The sequence below is a fragment of the Patella vulgata genome, chromosome 1 (genome assembly GCF_932274485.2).
Source record: "Patella vulgata chromosome 1, xgPatVulg1.2, whole genome shotgun sequence".
Lineage (NCBI taxonomy): Eukaryota > Metazoa > Mollusca > Gastropoda > Patellidae > Patella > Patella vulgata.
In genome coordinates this window covers 73166533-73184692 of record NC_065879.2, presented here as the reverse complement: position 1 = coordinate 73184692, position 18160 = coordinate 73166533, and the positions used below count along the sequence as shown (strand labels likewise).

The 18160-nt window shown below is 30.7% G+C and overlaps 1 protein-coding gene across 4 annotated transcripts in view; it reads right to left on the bottom strand.

Moving 5' to 3' along the window:
- Positions 1-261: 261 nt before the first annotated feature.
- Positions 262-18160, bottom strand: part of LOC126809849 (arf-GAP with SH3 domain, ANK repeat and PH domain-containing protein 2) — a 53225-nt gene continuing 35326 nt past the window's right edge. The window contains exons 15-31 of one of the 4 annotated variants that reach the window (XM_050534665.2): positions 17990-18159; positions 17384-17517; positions 17072-17160; positions 16468-16648; positions 16049-16137; positions 15315-15501; positions 14711-14779; positions 14435-14482; positions 14013-14184; positions 13368-13427; positions 12404-12421; positions 10466-10774; positions 8140-8176; positions 7512-7564; positions 6535-6623; positions 6148-6279; positions 262-5848 (exon numbers count right to left, since the gene is read on the bottom strand). In XM_050534665.2, coding sequence (XP_050390622.1) covers positions 5774-5848; positions 6148-6279; positions 6535-6623; positions 7512-7564; positions 8140-8176; positions 10466-10774; positions 12404-12421; positions 13368-13427; positions 14013-14184; positions 14435-14482; positions 14711-14779; positions 15315-15501; positions 16049-16137; positions 16468-16648; positions 17072-17160; positions 17384-17517; positions 17990-18159 — 1912 coding nt within the window. In that variant the 3' untranslated portion in view covers positions 262-5773. The remainder of the gene's footprint in view (positions 5849-6147; positions 6280-6534; positions 6624-7511; positions 7565-8139; positions 8177-10465; positions 10775-12403; positions 12422-13367; positions 13428-14012; positions 14185-14434; positions 14483-14710; positions 14780-15314; positions 15502-16048; positions 16138-16467; positions 16649-17071; positions 17161-17383; positions 17518-17989; position 18160) is intronic. The other 3 variants (XM_050534683.2, XM_050534674.2, XM_050534692.2) reach the window with 3 other exon arrangements.

Below are 18160 nucleotides of genomic sequence, written 5' to 3'. Positions count from 1 at the left end.
ACACCACCGAGTGATTCAGATGGCACATAAAAGAACCCTTGTCAGTTGGAATTCAATTTTAGAGTAGACTAGCACCGCTGTTAGGGCAAAATTTCCCTCATAGCACACTGTATGGCGTATGCCTGTCTTCATTAGCCCAGCCAGTGTGGAAAAGTAAAATGTTAAACCCCATTTCATTGCACTGTTGTGGCCCGAAATAATAAATGGAATAAATAAATACAATACCATATTGTACCATTCCATACATATTTATATAAATACTTATATCAGTTTTTAAGAATTTATTTCTTTTGTACAGAGACTAATCTATATTCTATATATATAATACTATATACAATGAACACTGGTCCATAGGGACTAAACACCAATCTGAGCTTTTCTGTGAAACATGATAAATGGGCTTCAAAATCATGAAACTCTTTTTTTTGCTCAACTCAACTCAAATCATAATATTTGAATTATTTTCATATAATAAGATTATTAGGTAATCCAACCCTGTCCAAAAAATGTAGTACTGGAGTTGTATTTTGGCCAAGTTTGGGTAACAAATATCCTAAAACCTTGAGTTGAGCAAGACAAATATTTCTGACAATGCAGCCTGGGTTACACTGAAATGGAAGAAGACTTATTACTACAAATCCTTATTTAAATACAATTATTACAGCATGAACATAGTGACTATGATTATCTGTTAATATATAGAGAAATAGGAGAGAATTTACAAATGAAAATGTTCATTCTATTCTTGCTGTAATAATTTCAAATCAAATAGAAATGTTTCATAATCGCCTTAACCCTTTAAATATAAGTGATCAGCATCACAGATACAATAAACTCTCATTTATGGACAGCAAGCTCTCACCCTAGTATTGTTTTGGTTTAGGGATAAGATGGTCACTTCCACGAATGTTTGTTATTTATAAATAATTGAATGAAAAATAATTCTGAGAACTAAAATATCAATTATAAATGTTGAGTTTAGTTATAGGGCTATTCAATTAACAATTCCCTTGGGTGGATAGATGTAGAAACACTATTTTTTGTAGACGCCTTACAAACAAATACATATATATTTTAATGTCTCTCCCTATAGAGATTCAGTAGAATATTTCCAACATACCGGATACAAAAGATGCAAGGACTTTTGAAAGAATCCTTAGGTCCACACCTCCAGGTATTTTTATATGGAATATCCTAAATTAAGCAATTTAAAATATAATTCTAATTAATGGGATAGAATGAAATAAATATAAAAAGACTGATATTGTTTAAATTACCTGAGTCCATGCCCAGGATCATAAAATATTTTTTTGTCAAATTTACGTTTTACTCAAATTTTATTTGCTTGTTGATAGCATTCAGTGTAAAATATGTAATCAAAAATCAAAATTAGTATCAGGGGAGAGAGGTTAATGTCCGTTCAATTCACACCAACTTGATCATATTCTAGTAATTTTCTATATAATTTGCTTGCGCACAAGGATCTGTAGAAGTGAGAGAAAACCTATCAGGTTTGACATACAAAGCAGGGATCAAATACATGACTTGCATAAATTGCAAGCTTTATAATCAACAGCAAACACAATAAACCACTCCCTCCCCAAATATTATCAGTATTTTCCTTTTGTCATAATTTATCCAGTCCAAAATTTGTGCTTCTGTATATGATATTAGTTTATCCAGTCAGATATTGTGCTGAAGCTCCTGTATTGTACGCCAATTTGAGTAGTTATTTTGAGTTTAAAAAATTAATTTATGATCCTGGACCTAGAAATCCCCCTGATAATAGTGAGGTATGGATATTAAAGATATGGTGAAGTAGTAAATAATAAAAAATAATGGACATTGATATGGATGTGACCAAATTGATAATTTAATATTAATCCCAAATTAAAGTACCAGTATTTTCAATTTTCAAAACATTTGCTTAAAGCTTCCTATAAAAATTGTGCAAACGAAACAAATATTGGCAAACCATTCATTCCAAGCAGATTGATTCCATAAAAAAATTAAATATACCAGTAATTGTTTCTTGCTCCTGATATTTTCTAAACTTCATGAATTTGAGCTTATTTTTTATGCTAATGGCTACAGAGAAACCAAATTAACAGGACAGACAGAAATTACATAGCTACAAGAATAATGGTCATAAAAATTTCATATAATATACATGTATACAGTTTACACACTAATATGTTTACAGCAAAAAGCAACAGATTATCTCTAGCTACATTTGGCATCACACACTAATATTGGTCTTCATATTCTTTGGTCAAGAAAGTGCAGAATATTTTTGAATGGTGTGAAATTACTAATTCTACAAACTAAGCACAGATGTTTTAATCCCTGTTAATTTCTCTTTCTTACTGAAACTAGCTTCTAATATGAGACAGATTATAATTAATTGAAATTGTTGTAACCAATATCACCAATTTTGCAGGTCGATGAAAAATATTGACTATCGAGCTACCTTTAGCAAATATAACTTATATTGCATGCAAACCATTATGTCAATTTGCCAAACCATGACTGTGATTTACAATTCATACAAATTGTTTAGTGGCTTTGAAGGAGTTTAACAAGAATCTATTTTTGTTTGGATTTTTGATAGTTCGGGGAGTGTATTGTTATTTTTAATAATATCACTTTAATTACCAGTAAGTTCAAAAGTTAATTCTCGTCTGGGTTATTTTCATAAAGTAACAATCAAATCTCAAGGTACCAAATATACATTGTATATTCTCAACTTTAGCTGTATGAAATCTTGTCTGTCTGCATTCAGTACATTAATTACACTCTCCTTTAAACAGAAGGGCAAAAACAGCCATTTTAGCTTACTGATTATTAAACTTTATGCACAAAAACTATTTAAAAAAAGAAAATATGAGAGAAAAAAATATAGCACCAATTAAAATAAAAAGGAAAAACTATGTACAATATATTAGAAAACTAGAAAAGAAAAAAATATATAACAAAAAAATTATAACTATAGTGAGAATGTCTTGTTTCAAATAACTGCATTATATATATTCCAAATATTTAAAGGAATTCTTTGCTATAAAATATGTTGCATGTCTCCTTTTAAAATTAATAATAAAGGGATTCAACAAATGGAAGTGCAATGAAGTTTTCCATTAACACTTATTTCTTTTAACTGAGAAAATAATAATTTCAATGTTAAAATTCAAAATAAATTTCTAACTGTTCCCTTAAAGATACATTATGTAAGATTTGGAGCTGTCCGTTCTTGCTATTATAGTTCAAAAATAGATAATGCAAAATGAATATATTGAAAATTTAATTCAAATTACTTTATTCTGAGCCAAGTTATCACTGTTTGTAATTTTGACAAGATGTGTGCATTGATTATTTATTATCGTAACCATGGTACTGGTATATTCTAGACTTAGCCTCGCTTCTCCATTTTTAAATTAAATCATTAACTTGTCGAACCATTCTAATGTTAATGGTCTAATAATTTATATAACAGATTTAGCTCTTGACTAATGTATCTTTAATAATATGCAAATGCATACCATTCCATCTTAATTGTGGCTATATAAAGCCATTTCAAAAAATGATTACCGGTAATTCATAACTTAGATATACAGGTTTCAATTTAAACAGCATAGAAATTTTCTTATGATTTTCAAGGAATTAGAGAAATGCTTCTGTAAGCCCCTTCCTCAAAGAGTCTTACATTATTTTGAATATGTTATCATAAAATGTTTTACATTTATTTTCTTAATGATAATACACCATTAATAGAATATGTTATATTTAAATTACACATTATAATCATAATTTACAGCTCCTCTATTCATAAATATCTGTTCAATCAAGATTACACCTGGAATTTAATATTAAATATCCAGTATTTTTCACCTAAATACGAGACCTGTAGTTTATAAACCTACTCTATAATTACATGATTACACTGAACACATATCTATAGAACTTAATATATGGGTAGCTTACAAAGTATTTATTTCCAGCTAAACTCAATTCACAAATGAATTGCAGGCAGAACTTTGGCAAATGTTGCACACAGAATCAATTCCCAACTTTCATGGTTATTGTGCATTTTTTAATTCTACAGATACAGCTATTCTCTGCCTTTAACAGCACTGTACTTACATTTTACGACATATTACTTTGTTTTTTACTAATTAAGTAAGCTATCCATATATAAATTTTCTATGCTCTATCACAGTTGTTACACTCGATCCACAAACAAAATAAAACAATTCTTAACAATTGCTTAAAAAGATAAGTAACCTAATACTTAGTAACTGATATACTATGAAGAGCTAATCTTTAAACCATCTTTGAGAAATCTCATGTGCATCCTAATATTTAAAAGTCATACATACTTAAAAAGATGCATAAATATTCATGATTACACATCTTCATAAGAATTTTCTCATAAATGTTCATGATTTACACACTTCATAAAGACTTTTCTTATAAACGAAATAATAGTCTTCAGGAAAACTTTGGACAAAATGATTTATATTTATGTAACCTTGTCAATAAATAAATACTTCATCAATCAATGTCTGAAATGTCTTGGGACATATGCCAAGTCTAAGTGATGAAGTACAAATGTAATATCAAGAAATGCACAATTAGCTGATCAACTAATTTTAATTATTGGTTCATAATCTGAATGCATAACTGATCAACAAATAATCTTCATAATATCTAATAATACATTAATATAAAGAACGTCCAAAATTTATAATATTAAAGTATAAGTAATAAATTATCATGTAGTTGTAATCTAGCAAAATAGTTAATTAGGATACACAAATGATGTTTCTGCAAATACTTTTTTTTATACAAAATATATATTTGTAATTCTAAGAATATTGGCTATTTAAATATTAAATTTGTGATTAAAACTTACAAAGCAATGTTTGGCTGTGTGTTACACACTAGGCCTACTAATATTGGGACACCTTATTAATAAATGTGAGAGTTATGCAAATTCAAAATGGACTCGAAGTCTAATTACAAATTAGATTGTGTCATTTAAGTAAGGTTAATGATTTTAATAACTTGACTCCATCAAAATATGTAAAGATATGAAACCACAATTTTGAAATTAACATTTAGCTTTAACATGAATTACAATGATCATAATGATATGAATGCTGGGATTGTAAACAGATTTACATATCATATTGCATATCAATTTAAGGAATGATGATAATAATGTAAAACATCTAACAGCAGTATTGTAATCTCACCTACAATGCAATATTGTCTGTACACTGTATTCTATCTTAATGTTAATACAATATTGTATGTTTCTATGTACACTGTAATATATCTAAATGTAAGTACAATATTGCTACAAATGTAAAAGAGACTCGGATCCATTTTATTTACGTTAAGTTACCATTTCTTTATCAAATAATTTATTTATGAAATAATTTGACTATATCGATATCCCTTTAAATAAGGAATATTACTATATGAACATTAATCTCAATAATCCAGCCCTATTGCTCATTTCTTAAATTTGGCCTGACAGACTAAGTGTTGTCAAATAATGACTGTGACTTCTACTGGATGATATACAGGAAGTTCAGGATAGTATTCTTTACAGTTGTCATAGTAACTGAGGCATCATACCAGTACATATTTAATTTCTTTACTGCATGTTGATTTACTATTGTTGGATGTTTTAATGAAACTATATGATCATATCAATGTTAATCATTCTAAAAGTTAAATAATTTGCTATAGAACTAAAATGGCTTTAATGTCAACCTGGACACAGCTTAATAAAACTAACTGGGAATAAACCTCTCCGAGACGGATCTTTTTCAATCTCACCTTCCTGAAAACAAATAAGGTTATAAATACAAATAATGTGCCATTCAAGTTTCATTTTCTTTATGTTGACAAAATAAGAATCCATAGTATAAGGTGAAACTCACATAATCTATCCAATATTTTTTTTATATTGGCTTATTTTAGCTTTTATATTTCAAAAGATCCGATTCCTGGTTAGGTTTTTTCTTCTTTAGGATATAAATAAGACTATTTAGCCCGAAATTCAAAACATCGTTTGGATTCAAAGTGTCCCTATTCAACTATGATAACTTGACATCTCTATGATCAAAATTAATCACTTACCCACCACTCCTCTTCTTCTTCTCGTAAAATGACAATTACCTCCCCTTCTTTAAACGATAACTCATCTTCATTATCAGCCTCACAGTCATATAATGCCCGACACCGTTTACCTATTGGTGGTGCTTTTTTAGCCTACAATAATGCAATTTTCAAGAAGTAAATATTACAATATGATTATATAAAACTTCTGGGTGCTCAACGTTAACCTGATCAGTTTGGGACTAACAAATGGAAATTCATTTCTTTTATTGTAGGACGTTTTAGCAGTAGGGTAGGAAACCAAAGAAACATATCTAATTAGGTTATTAACTCATTGAAATATCAAGGAAATCTATTTTTTTGCTCATTATAAAGGCTATTGAATGAAAAAATAGAGAAGTTATCTACCTTGGACCTAGGTACTGGTACAGGTGGCGCCACCATCTCATTGGAATCAATTCGGTCAATAGATTTACTTCTTGAACTCTTTAAATCATCTTAAAATATAATTAAAAAATATCTAAATTTAAGTTTAATAACTGGTCTCATATGTTAATTTAAAGGAGCTAAATCGCTAATATTTGATACCTAGAAATTGACACAAATGGGTCGCAATGTATATAAACTGATTTACATTCAATCGTTTCTGTTTTTACTCTAATTTCGAACCAGCTATGTTCGGTGAAATATGCCAGAAGTCTCAATCAAATGACAATCTCTAGTGTCTTGTTATTCCAGTCTACACCGATAATATTTATTGGGCATGCCCTCCAGATAAGGATATGAGGTCACTGTTTGACATGACTTGTGGAATATGTCTAGCCTCATTCTTCAAGTCCCTTGTTACAAATGGTGCTGAAATGCATTATGGTACACGATTTGTGTACCAATGGTAAAATGTTTATTTTGTCTGAAATATTGGATATCAGAAACCCATCTTTTCCCGGTAAGATTAAAACATCAATGTTGATTTAAATTGACAAATAATTTGTGTATTCAATGCCGAAGACTTTGGATGATATTCAGTTAGAGATTAAGCTACTTTAAGTAATCTGTCAAATTTAAATCAACTAGTAATTATTTTTAATAGATTGGAAAGGAAATGAAATTGGGTTTAACGAAGGTCCTGTGTATACTTTTACATGCACGACTGTAGGTGAAGGAACCTTTGGCAGTTGGCATTTGAATAAGAGTAGGCACTGCCGTTCGGTCAAAATTTCCCTCATAGCACACTGTATGGCACATGTATGTCTATCTTCATTAGACAGTTGGGGAATATCATTACATTTTTCATCTTGAATTCAGCTATAATTCACCTTAATGCTTATTGCCATCAACATAATATCCATCATTTCAGACATTAGAAAACTGGATAAAAAATTTACCTTCAACTAAAGAAGTCCCTCTAGAAAGTCTTGGATTAGGAGGTGGTTTTTCACTGAAATTAAAAATCAATTAAAATAGCTGTGTCAACATTCCAATAATACAACTAAAGGAATATATCACACAATAATTTATAAGCAGTTCATTATAGTTCAAACTTTGACGTAACGGAGTATAAGACGAATGCCGGACTTCTGCTGAAAAATGTAGCGACTTATGACCCGAAAATACAGTAATTTTGGAGGAATTTGAAACAGTACAGATCGGCAGTAGTCGGCACGCTTTCATTCTATTGTATTACGAATTTTGTAGGAATATTACCGACATAAATTTGTATAAATATGAAATATGAAAAATAACGAGGTGCACCTATTTTTATATTACAGACGAATTTGAATATTTTGTTTACACATGATTTTTGTGTGTGGTCTAAAAACTGCCATCTTAAATAATGATAAGAGTTATGTCCCTTTATTTTCGGTAAAAATGTCTGACAAGAAAATTTTTGTAATCCCATCACTGGTTCAAAGGCCATTTACGGATTCAAAATCTTTCACGCAGTTAAAATAAATTTTAATTGGCTTGAAGAGCATTTACTAAATAAAAACCATAATCATAGGCCTTACTTACCCTCTATCACCTACTTTAGGTAAGACAGCAACCCCTCCTAAAAATAATTAATTTTTCAGTAAAATAAAAGTAACAAACAATAATATAAATGCAGCTCAAACAGAATTGGAAATGTAGACTCAGAAAAAAGACACAAGTATTATAGGCATGTTTGTAAGAGAGTGTTGCTGATTGTTACAAACATAATATCAAAATTGTTAAAAGCAATTGGTCATTTTAAAATTTCAGTTATATGGAAAAAATATTGTTCCAAAGGTAGGCCTATTTATGAAAAATTCTAGAGCAAGGTTATTTAAGGACAGAATTTTTATGTATAATTTTTTTTATCTTCCAGAAATCCATCTAAATACAAGCAAGCTTTTGCCAATTACAGAGTAAATTTCTCAAAATGCACCAAATTTAACTATAGCTTATATTTCAACTTTCAATTAAGTATAACTCTGCAAAAGATAGGTTGCCAGGCAACGAAACATACGCCCACAGCAGATAATCGTCTGGTCAGTCAACAAGAGTTGTCGCATATTTTTACTTTTTTCGGTAATGAAATATTTATAATACATTGATATCTGATTAATAGTAACAACTCATTAAGTAATTATCAGAAAACCATTAGAATTTGTATAAAGTTCTGCCCCATGTTCATATCATAATAATTCATTGAAAATCAATATACTTGTTTGTCTCAAGACATTAAACTATGTGTATCAATGTGAAGTCAATCAGATGATAACTTTAGAATCTAGAGCATTTACAAGATTTTTTGAATTGATCAAGGGCCAGTAATTATCAAAAATGGCTGAAAATGAATAGACTTGTTTGTCTCATGACCTTAAACACTGTGTATAAATTTAAAGTCAATCGGATATTAACTTTGGCCTCGAGAGCATCCACAATATTTTTTGAAATGATCAAGGGCCATAACTCTGGCAGTAATTATCGAAAATCACTGAAAATCAATAGGCTTTTTCGTCTCATGACCTTAAACACTGTGTATAAATTTAAAGTCAATTGGATGTTAACTTTGGCCTCTGGAGCGTCCACAAGATTTTTTGAAGTGATCAAGGGCCATAACTCTGGCAGTAATTATCGAAAATCGCTGAAAATCAATAGGCTTTTTCGTCTCATGACCTTAAACACTGTGTATAAATTTAAAGTCAATCGGATGTTAACTTTGGCCTCTGGAGCGTCCACAAGATTTTTTGAAGTGATCAAGGGCCATAACTCTGGCAGTAATTATCGGAAATCGCTGAAAATCAATAGGCTTCTTTATCTCATGACCTTGAACACTGTGTATAAATTTAAAGTCAATCGGATATTAACTTTGGCATCTTAGAGTGTCCACAGAATTTTTCAAAGTGATTAAGGGCCATAACTCTGGCAGTAATTATCGGATTTGCTGAAAATCAATAGGCTACTTCGTCTCATGACCTTAAACACTGTGTATAAATTTAAAGTCAATCAAATATTAACTGTGACCCCTAGAGCGTCCACAAGATTTTTTGAAGTGATCAAGGGCCATAACTCTGGCAGTATTTATCGGAAAATCACTGAAAATCAATAGGATTCTTCGTCTCATGACCTTAAACACTGTGTGTAAATTTAAAGTCAATCGGATATTATTGTGGACACAGAATCGACGGACGGACGGGGGCGAGGACAATATACGATGACATTTCAATGTGGGCGTATAAAAATTATGGCATGCCAACAAGTTTTGAATCAAATAACTCAAAAACTTGTGGTTGATCCATGACTGTGAATAGGGAATGAATGACTTCTTCTGACTAGCCAACAAATTTGAAAAAGAAGACTCAAAAGCTTTGACCTATATAACATTTCCATGTATTTTTGTGACAACTACTTTGCAGAGAACTGACCATCCTCGGTTTTCCCAGTGGTATCGTTCCATTCTACTTCACTAAACCCTGAGTCCATTCACAAGGGAGGGAAGTAACTCGCATTTTGTTGACACTAAGATCACTGACTCATTGTTGTAAACTTTGTCAAAATACTTTAGGACATCTTTTTGTGTGCATATCACTTCTTTGATATTGAATTTCTTGCAAAGTTTCTCATGATCAAATGTACAAGCTGCTGTATTGTGATGAACATAAACAATGATACTAAGACTGGTATGTAATCTGTATTTTGATTGGTTTGTAGAAACAATCTACGTGACATTTAAACTGACATCTAAATGTGATAAGTTTCCTTCTCATGACTAGCCCAACATGTAGAATAATTTGTGGATGGCGAAGGGACGGAGATGAAGACAATATACTCCCAAATGAAAGGAAACAACAATAAAAGCAAAAGCCCGAAATACCTGCAGGAATATTTATGGTATTTCTAAAATCTGGTGGCGCTGGTCTGGGAGGCGGATCAGAGCAGGTTCGCTTGTGGATGAGGAAGGAGGCATTAGGTTCAGACCTGTTCCGGGTGTGACCTCCAGCATTTGAATTAGCTGGTGGTGGAGGTGGTGGGGGCTTTTTACCGCGGGGTGGTAAAGGAGGAAGACTTTTATTTGGGCGACCTGGGACTTCTGTGACATCTGATGATTGTGTAATACCTGAACCATTATTGCCATTTGCTAGGTTTTGATTTGATGTTGAATTTGGTGCATTGAGACCTGGTACTGAAAAGATACAATTTTAATATCAAAAATTTAGAATATTAAATCTACTGACTGACATCATCTGCTAGCACATTTTTTTATCAATTAACATACAGTTAACAAGTGCATCAACCTGAGTTGCATAAATGATTTTCATTTTGATCTTTTCATTCTTAAAATGATTAATTCCAACATTAATTTCAAATTTTTCACTAGATTATTGCATTATTGCAGTATATATACCACAATTTATCTGTTAAACTATTAGACAATCTCAACCAATATAAGTTTTGACAGGATTTTTGTGAATACCACACAAGTGTATTGACAGTGGCATTAGTTTTCCCTTCCACCCCCCCCCCCCCTACACTCAGTTTCCTCTCTTCTGTAATATCCATGTCCTTCCATGGGTCCCTATATACTTGTATCCCCTGTGCACACAGTATGTGCCAGTATGTTTAGGCATTGTACCATTAATGCAGCTTGACAATTCTTTAGCAAAAATATGGATTACAGGTAAGGAGAAATGTGATAAGATCATCTTAGTTTCTGGGCAATTTAATTATGTATGTAGTATTTTTAGGCATTTTCAGTTGAAGATGACTACTGATATAGCATAATTAATTTGTCCAAGTTTCATGGATCAGTACTAATAGTCATAAAAATGTCTATTTCACATCATGAAAATTTTAAACTATGAAAATTGCAAAATATAAATAATGGAAAAAGGTGGAATAAGCAGAAACATTCATGCTGGCAGTAAGCACGGGGTCAAACATGTACACATACTGCATAAGAAAGCTGGGAGAATAGGTCACTTGAATTTGCACAAATAAAATCAGACAATAAAATATAATATATACTATAAAATATGTAAGCCTAGCTGTGTAATATACAATAAAATGTTACAGGAAGTGTGCTTGATCTATATTCAATATTAATTTGTTGAGTTTTTAAATATACACTTAAAATAAAATGGTGATCTAGCTAGTGCAAATTAGTTTTATTAAATTACGCAAATTTAATATGAGCAATAAATAATAATTTTTGATCAGTCCATATTATTCTGGTGAAGTTTCACACATAATCTTTAAGTGGTGTTTAGTTCATGAGAAAGAAGTTGCAAAACACAATACTATAGATAATTACTATCAGATTTCTTTATTAAGACATTAAATCATCATCAAATTGTTGTGTTGAATAAATCTAGTAGGTTTTAACCATAGAATTGTGTTATGTAATTCATTACTACATGTAAAAGCTTTAGATTTGCAATGTTATTATGAATTAATTTTTGGTGTACTGTACATTACTTTTCTTGTCTATATAGAAATACTTGAGTACTAATTAAGGAAAAGGTTTTGGTATTTATTAAATATGAAATGAAACAAGTCTATCTGATGAAGTCATATCATGAAATTTCCACGTTTCAAATTGACAAATTAAATAAATAAATAAATTGTTCAATTTACATAGTGTTTGCTAACTTCACATTAAAAAAAACAATTACAGACAGTTTCAATTCTAATCGAAGATCTACTAAGACAATCTAGCACTTAATTACTTACAAAAACTATAAAAGAAAACAATAATTTACATCACACTGGACCTTTCAATTACAAACACAAATGATTGTCTACACTGACTTACCATGCTGTGAATGGTTTTCTGATGAAGGAAAAAACAATAATGAATTTAGTTACAAATTCATGAAAATTTTATTGTTGAAAAATGCAATATTTGTGATAAATGAATATCTTATATATAACAATTAAAATTTCCTTGGATATATATTGCCAGATATGTGGTATCATGCAATTCACAATGCATGGTATCTTAAATGTATTTTTAGGAATATGCCAAATTCTCATAAGACAAAACTTTGAATTATATAAAAATGGCATCAAGAGATGGAGCAATGATAATATGAAAGAATATGAAGCAAATCATAAAGGTGAGAATGATACATAAACAAGAATGGTGATGAAATGACAAGCTACAAATGAAAGCGATATGGTGATGATGCATTTGAAAATTGAATAAGAAATATAAGAAATAAGAAATGATTATAAAAGATATTTAAATGATGATCATGATTTATTATTTAATGTCCCTCAATATGCTGATTTAGTTATGATCAAGATTTTGATTTAATAATGATCAAGGTTCTGATTTAATTATGATTAAGATTTAATTATGATCAAGATGTTATGTTATGACCAAAGTGATGATTTAATTATGCATGAGGATGACCAGTCTGATTAATTTATGATAGTATTATGATTGAATGATAAATAGGGAGTCTTGACTGTGATCAGTATGATGATTTAATCATAATCAATATGATGATTTAATCAGGATTCTCACAAAGACAATATAATAATTATAACCATGAAGATGACGTGGGAAATAAAAACTTGAAAATAGCAACAGATTTAGGTGTCTATTAAAGCAATTATATTTCATTTCTACAAATAATTTCTGAGTTTCGAATTGATCAGCCGTGAGAGAAATCGAGGCAAATGATATAGTGGTGTCATGCCTTCCACATTCATAGCTATAGAGAGTCATGTTGATCTGGGCTATCATGCAATATGGGGTCAGTCCCACTCACCTGATTTGTATTTATTATTATTAAGACTGGCGCGATGTTGACTAGGAATGGTTATATATTCTACAAGGAAACCACATCTCAATAACAAAACTTGTATTGAACATACTTTGGGGGAATTTGTATGATCATTTATGGAAACTGTTGAGATCCAAAATTTGTTGATCAAGTTCTATAAATCCTAAATAATACCTTTTGTCAGTAACTGAATATTTTGTTGCTTTTCAATATTATAATCATAATTTAATGTGACCTTGAATAGAATACTTTATTCTCCGTTTTTCCTACTATTTCATTATCAAATCATGTCATGAATGCTTCTTCAAGTTCCGTTATAAAACCCCCAACTTATTTTTTAAATAATATACATAAAGCAGGAACTATTGAGAACAAATAATATATCATATTCATGACTGCTCACATGTTGACACTTAAAAGAGTTATAATAAAATCTTCTATACATATCAATATAGTTAAAACTTCTAAAATTACGAATTTTCATTTTTCAAAATATTTCGTTATGTGGTTACAGACCGGTGTATCCCTCCCTTATCCCCCTGGAACATCATTATAGATTTCTAAAGGTTATTATTGATTTTTGACATGAAATACACCATTACACCCATATAAGAACATTGCAGAACTTACTTTTTGGCTTGTTTTGTGCAGGTGGTGGTACAGGAGGGTGTCTGCTGCTACTTTCAGAATCTGTTCTATCTCGCATCGCATAATTTCCTTCCTTACCACTCAAACTCGTCATCTCTGGAATCATGATGAGACTTGGAGGTCGTGACCTGGGTTTAGATTTATCAGGTGTGCCCTGAAACAAAGATGCAAAAGAAGTTGACTATAAGCGTAAATGAAGCTGGCTTAGGTGTATACTGCCATATCATCAGCGGAATGTCCATACGGCTGACTGGATAATATTTATCAACACGATTCAAATCCTAACAAGAACTATGCGGATGTCACATTTGAACCATCTTAAAAGTAATTGGGTGAATAATGGTGAAAACTGAAGTTAATGAAATCTTGGGATTTTTTTTTTCTAAATCCTCCAATATACTTACATCAAGTTCATCATCACTGAATTCACCAAAATCATACATTCTCTCATCCTGGAAAATAGAACAATGTTTATTTTACCAACTGCTTATAATCAGAATCTTTAGGGCGCACAATTTACTACTATTGCTTTGACTGACATGTATAAAAATCTATCCCCGAGAAGTGGAAGCCAGGAATCTGAAATCCAGTGATTCTTTTTAATCCAGAAATGAAAAACATTCAAGCTTTTACAATATTATTCAACCTTATATACAGGAATATATAAGTATATTACTAACCGATATAAGATCCCAATCTATATTGACATGGGCATACAAATCTTTCTTTCCTGTAGCAGCACTCTTCAACTAAAGAAGAAAAAAACATTATTTGTCAAGTTTACCAAAATGAATGTACTGCAAAAAATATGTATTTTTTTCCATTTATGGAAACTCTTCTGATCTAACATTCGTAAATCGAGTTCCATAAATCCTAAATAATACCTTCTGTCAGTAACTGAATATTTTTTTGCTTTTACGATTATAAAAGTAATTTACTGTGACTATAAATGGAATGCTTTATTCAACATTTTTCCTACTTGAACATCTCACATCATGAATAATTCTTCAAGGCTCATAATATAACCTGTGAATTTGTAACAAAAACGACCTCTCAAAGTATTTCCTGTGTGCTTTGATTGGAGAAACGAAATTAAGCCTTGTATAGAAGCACTAGGTTAGATAAATTACAAAGGTGTAGAGTTTTACTATAACATTTGTTAGGAGTCATGCTGATAACAGTTTTAATATACTAATATTAGCTTTTTTGGTGTAAGACATCAAAATCCAAAATAGGCAGAATCAAATTTAAACAAAAATACAATGAAAAAAAAGAAATTGTTACCAGTTCTATACAGCGTTGATGATTCATATCTTGAGCTACATTAAGGGGTGTTTTCCCATGTTTATTTTCAATGTTGGCTAGATCAGGCCGTGTACGTAACAATAATTTCATACATTCTGTTTGGTTTAATTCAACACACATATGTAATGCAGTATTACCGTCAGTTGTCTTCTTATCTAATGAACCTCTGTAAAAGCAAACATACGTGACAAAAGACCTTGAACAGCTCTTTGAGTAGGGGCAGTCTATTTTCATAAATGGGAGTTCACATTATCTTAAGCTTGCGTTACAGTCTGCAGCAATGGATTGAGTGGCCTTGCTGACCAAAATTGTCTCTGCTTTAACTGCAACAAATATATATCTGGACAAAATAATGTCTGTTGTGTATATTATATGGTATAAACAGTTCATGTAATCATCTCGATATACCAGATATCAATGAATTTTGCATGCGTCAATCAATTTTAAGATCTTGGGAATATATCAGTAGGACGTTTGCCACTGTATACTGTATACAAAATGGATTACTAATTATAACTAATATTCATTGTTGCTGAAGAAGACACATTTGGACTGGAGTGATCAAGACTAGGGCGACAGTCTACAGGATTCTCCCATTCTACGTGCTACTTATTCTGTTTGATTAAATAAAAAAATCTGTAACACATTTCAGTCAGTTTTGCCTACACAGTTATGTATGGTAAATATAACAGAAATGAATTAGTAAAACTTACATTGCACTATTTTGTACTATAAAATCTACTAATGGTAAAGATGTGCCATCTTCTTCTTTAATGGCCAGATGTAACGCTGTTTCATTATCCTTGGAAAAAAAAGAATATACCACATTTAAATATTGGCAAAGATTTGTGCTCTTATTTTGCCTGAGGCCATACTAACTTAAAATAGCAAAAGAGAAAGAGAAATGGAAATTAACATACACTAACACAAATTAGGTCATTTTGGGACTAACATGATACAATTTTATTTCAATAATTCACAAGCGGGTAGAGTTCTTTAGCAGTGGGAAGACCACGGATATGCAGGCGATCCTACTACGTTTTACGTACACACCACCTGCCCCCTTGGAACTGTTGATAATTACTCCATAACAAATGAATTCAAAGAATGAATTTAAAAAAAGAATACTTACTGATTCTGGTAATGTTGTCATTAGATCCAAGCCTTCTGCATAAACTTGCAAAAGAGCAAATATATCTTTAGATAAAATAGCCTGTTTAAGATCTTGTTTTAACTCTTCTTTATCTGTACAAGTTATTATAGCAAACCGATGTTGTTCATATTTTGAACGAATAAAATCTCGTTTTTCTTCCCTGAAATAATTAAAACAAAATCATAGATGACAAAAACACAGAAAAAAACAAGTTATGCAATTTACTGAATTTTTGAATTTATTGACCATAAGGGAGAGAAAGGTCACTAAAGTTAGCAAGATGGTATTACAAGATTATGTTATTATTGTAGTCCAGTCTAGTAGGATAGTGCATGGTAAAAATAATCCTGTTGTAAAATCTTAGAAATAACTTCTCAAGGAATGTTATAAAATCTTAGTATATTCTCTTTTCTAAGGCCAGGGTAATGAAATATAAATCACAGAGGGATTCTCAAGTTTTTAAGAGCAACAGTTTTTTCTTAACTCAACAGGTTAAATTTTGGTTTTGGAACGAGATTAGAAAACTTTTAAGTTCAATTTTATCTATGGAACTGGATATATTAAAGATTTTGATTTTACTTACATAGGACTAGATGATTTAGGTTTTAAGGAAGGGTCTAATGTAGCTTCCATGATGTCATTAAATGAAGTGTTTCCAACAACACGTGATAACTGTGGAAAAATAAATAACACATCATAAATTAACAGCAAAATAAACTTCAAAAGTGATATAACTGCTAATTCTAATAAGAATTAGAGAATGAATTCAAAATTAACATGTAATTCCAGTAATCTTTAATTTTCATTATAAATCCAAAATGTTTTCACTTTTAACACATCTAAACATTATCAAGAGACTAAAGTTATACAACAATACAGTCAAGATTAATCATACCAATAACTGGGATGTACATAAGTCATCTATAACAATACTTTGTGTCCGAGAGATGTGAACGCCTAATTCTCGGTGAATACCACAACACTCCAAACATATTATAACACCTAAATTAGTCGACAGCCATTCAGGATCTGGAAAATATTAGATTATCAGAAAAACAGATTATTTTTACAAATTAAAAGATCTACCAATTGGAGAAACACTGATGCAATGAATATTTTGTTTTTCATTTTTTATGTTATATATATTTACACAAATAATTGAAGTGATTGCTTATCTAATCTGTGAATAAGTGTATTTCTAGAGCAATGGTTCAAGTTAAATGTTAAATTAAACAGAAACTGTTAATGAGATTGTTATGTAATGTTGTCCAACCAAAATATTGAATCAGAACTAAATGAAGATCTATGTTTAGAAATCATAAAACACTGCAAGAATATGTTCCAGCATTATAATTTTTGTGATACAGATTTTTATTATATATTCACAACCCACTTCTAATCAGTTCATGGCATTTCGTATTCTATTCAATGGTTTGAATCAATCATGCTTTTCTTAGTGGCAAATTTATTCCAGAAGTAGCTGGAAAAATGGTCTACTTACCAGGACAGCCGCAATCACAGCAGAATTTATTTCCTGGTAGTCGTCGAACACGATCTAAAATACTGGTAGTAAGTTCTCTAACACTCTGATTCATTGATGTAGAATTAGCACTATCTTGAAACGCTTTTAATAATACATCTTCTTTTGCATTATTTAATACTGATATCCACC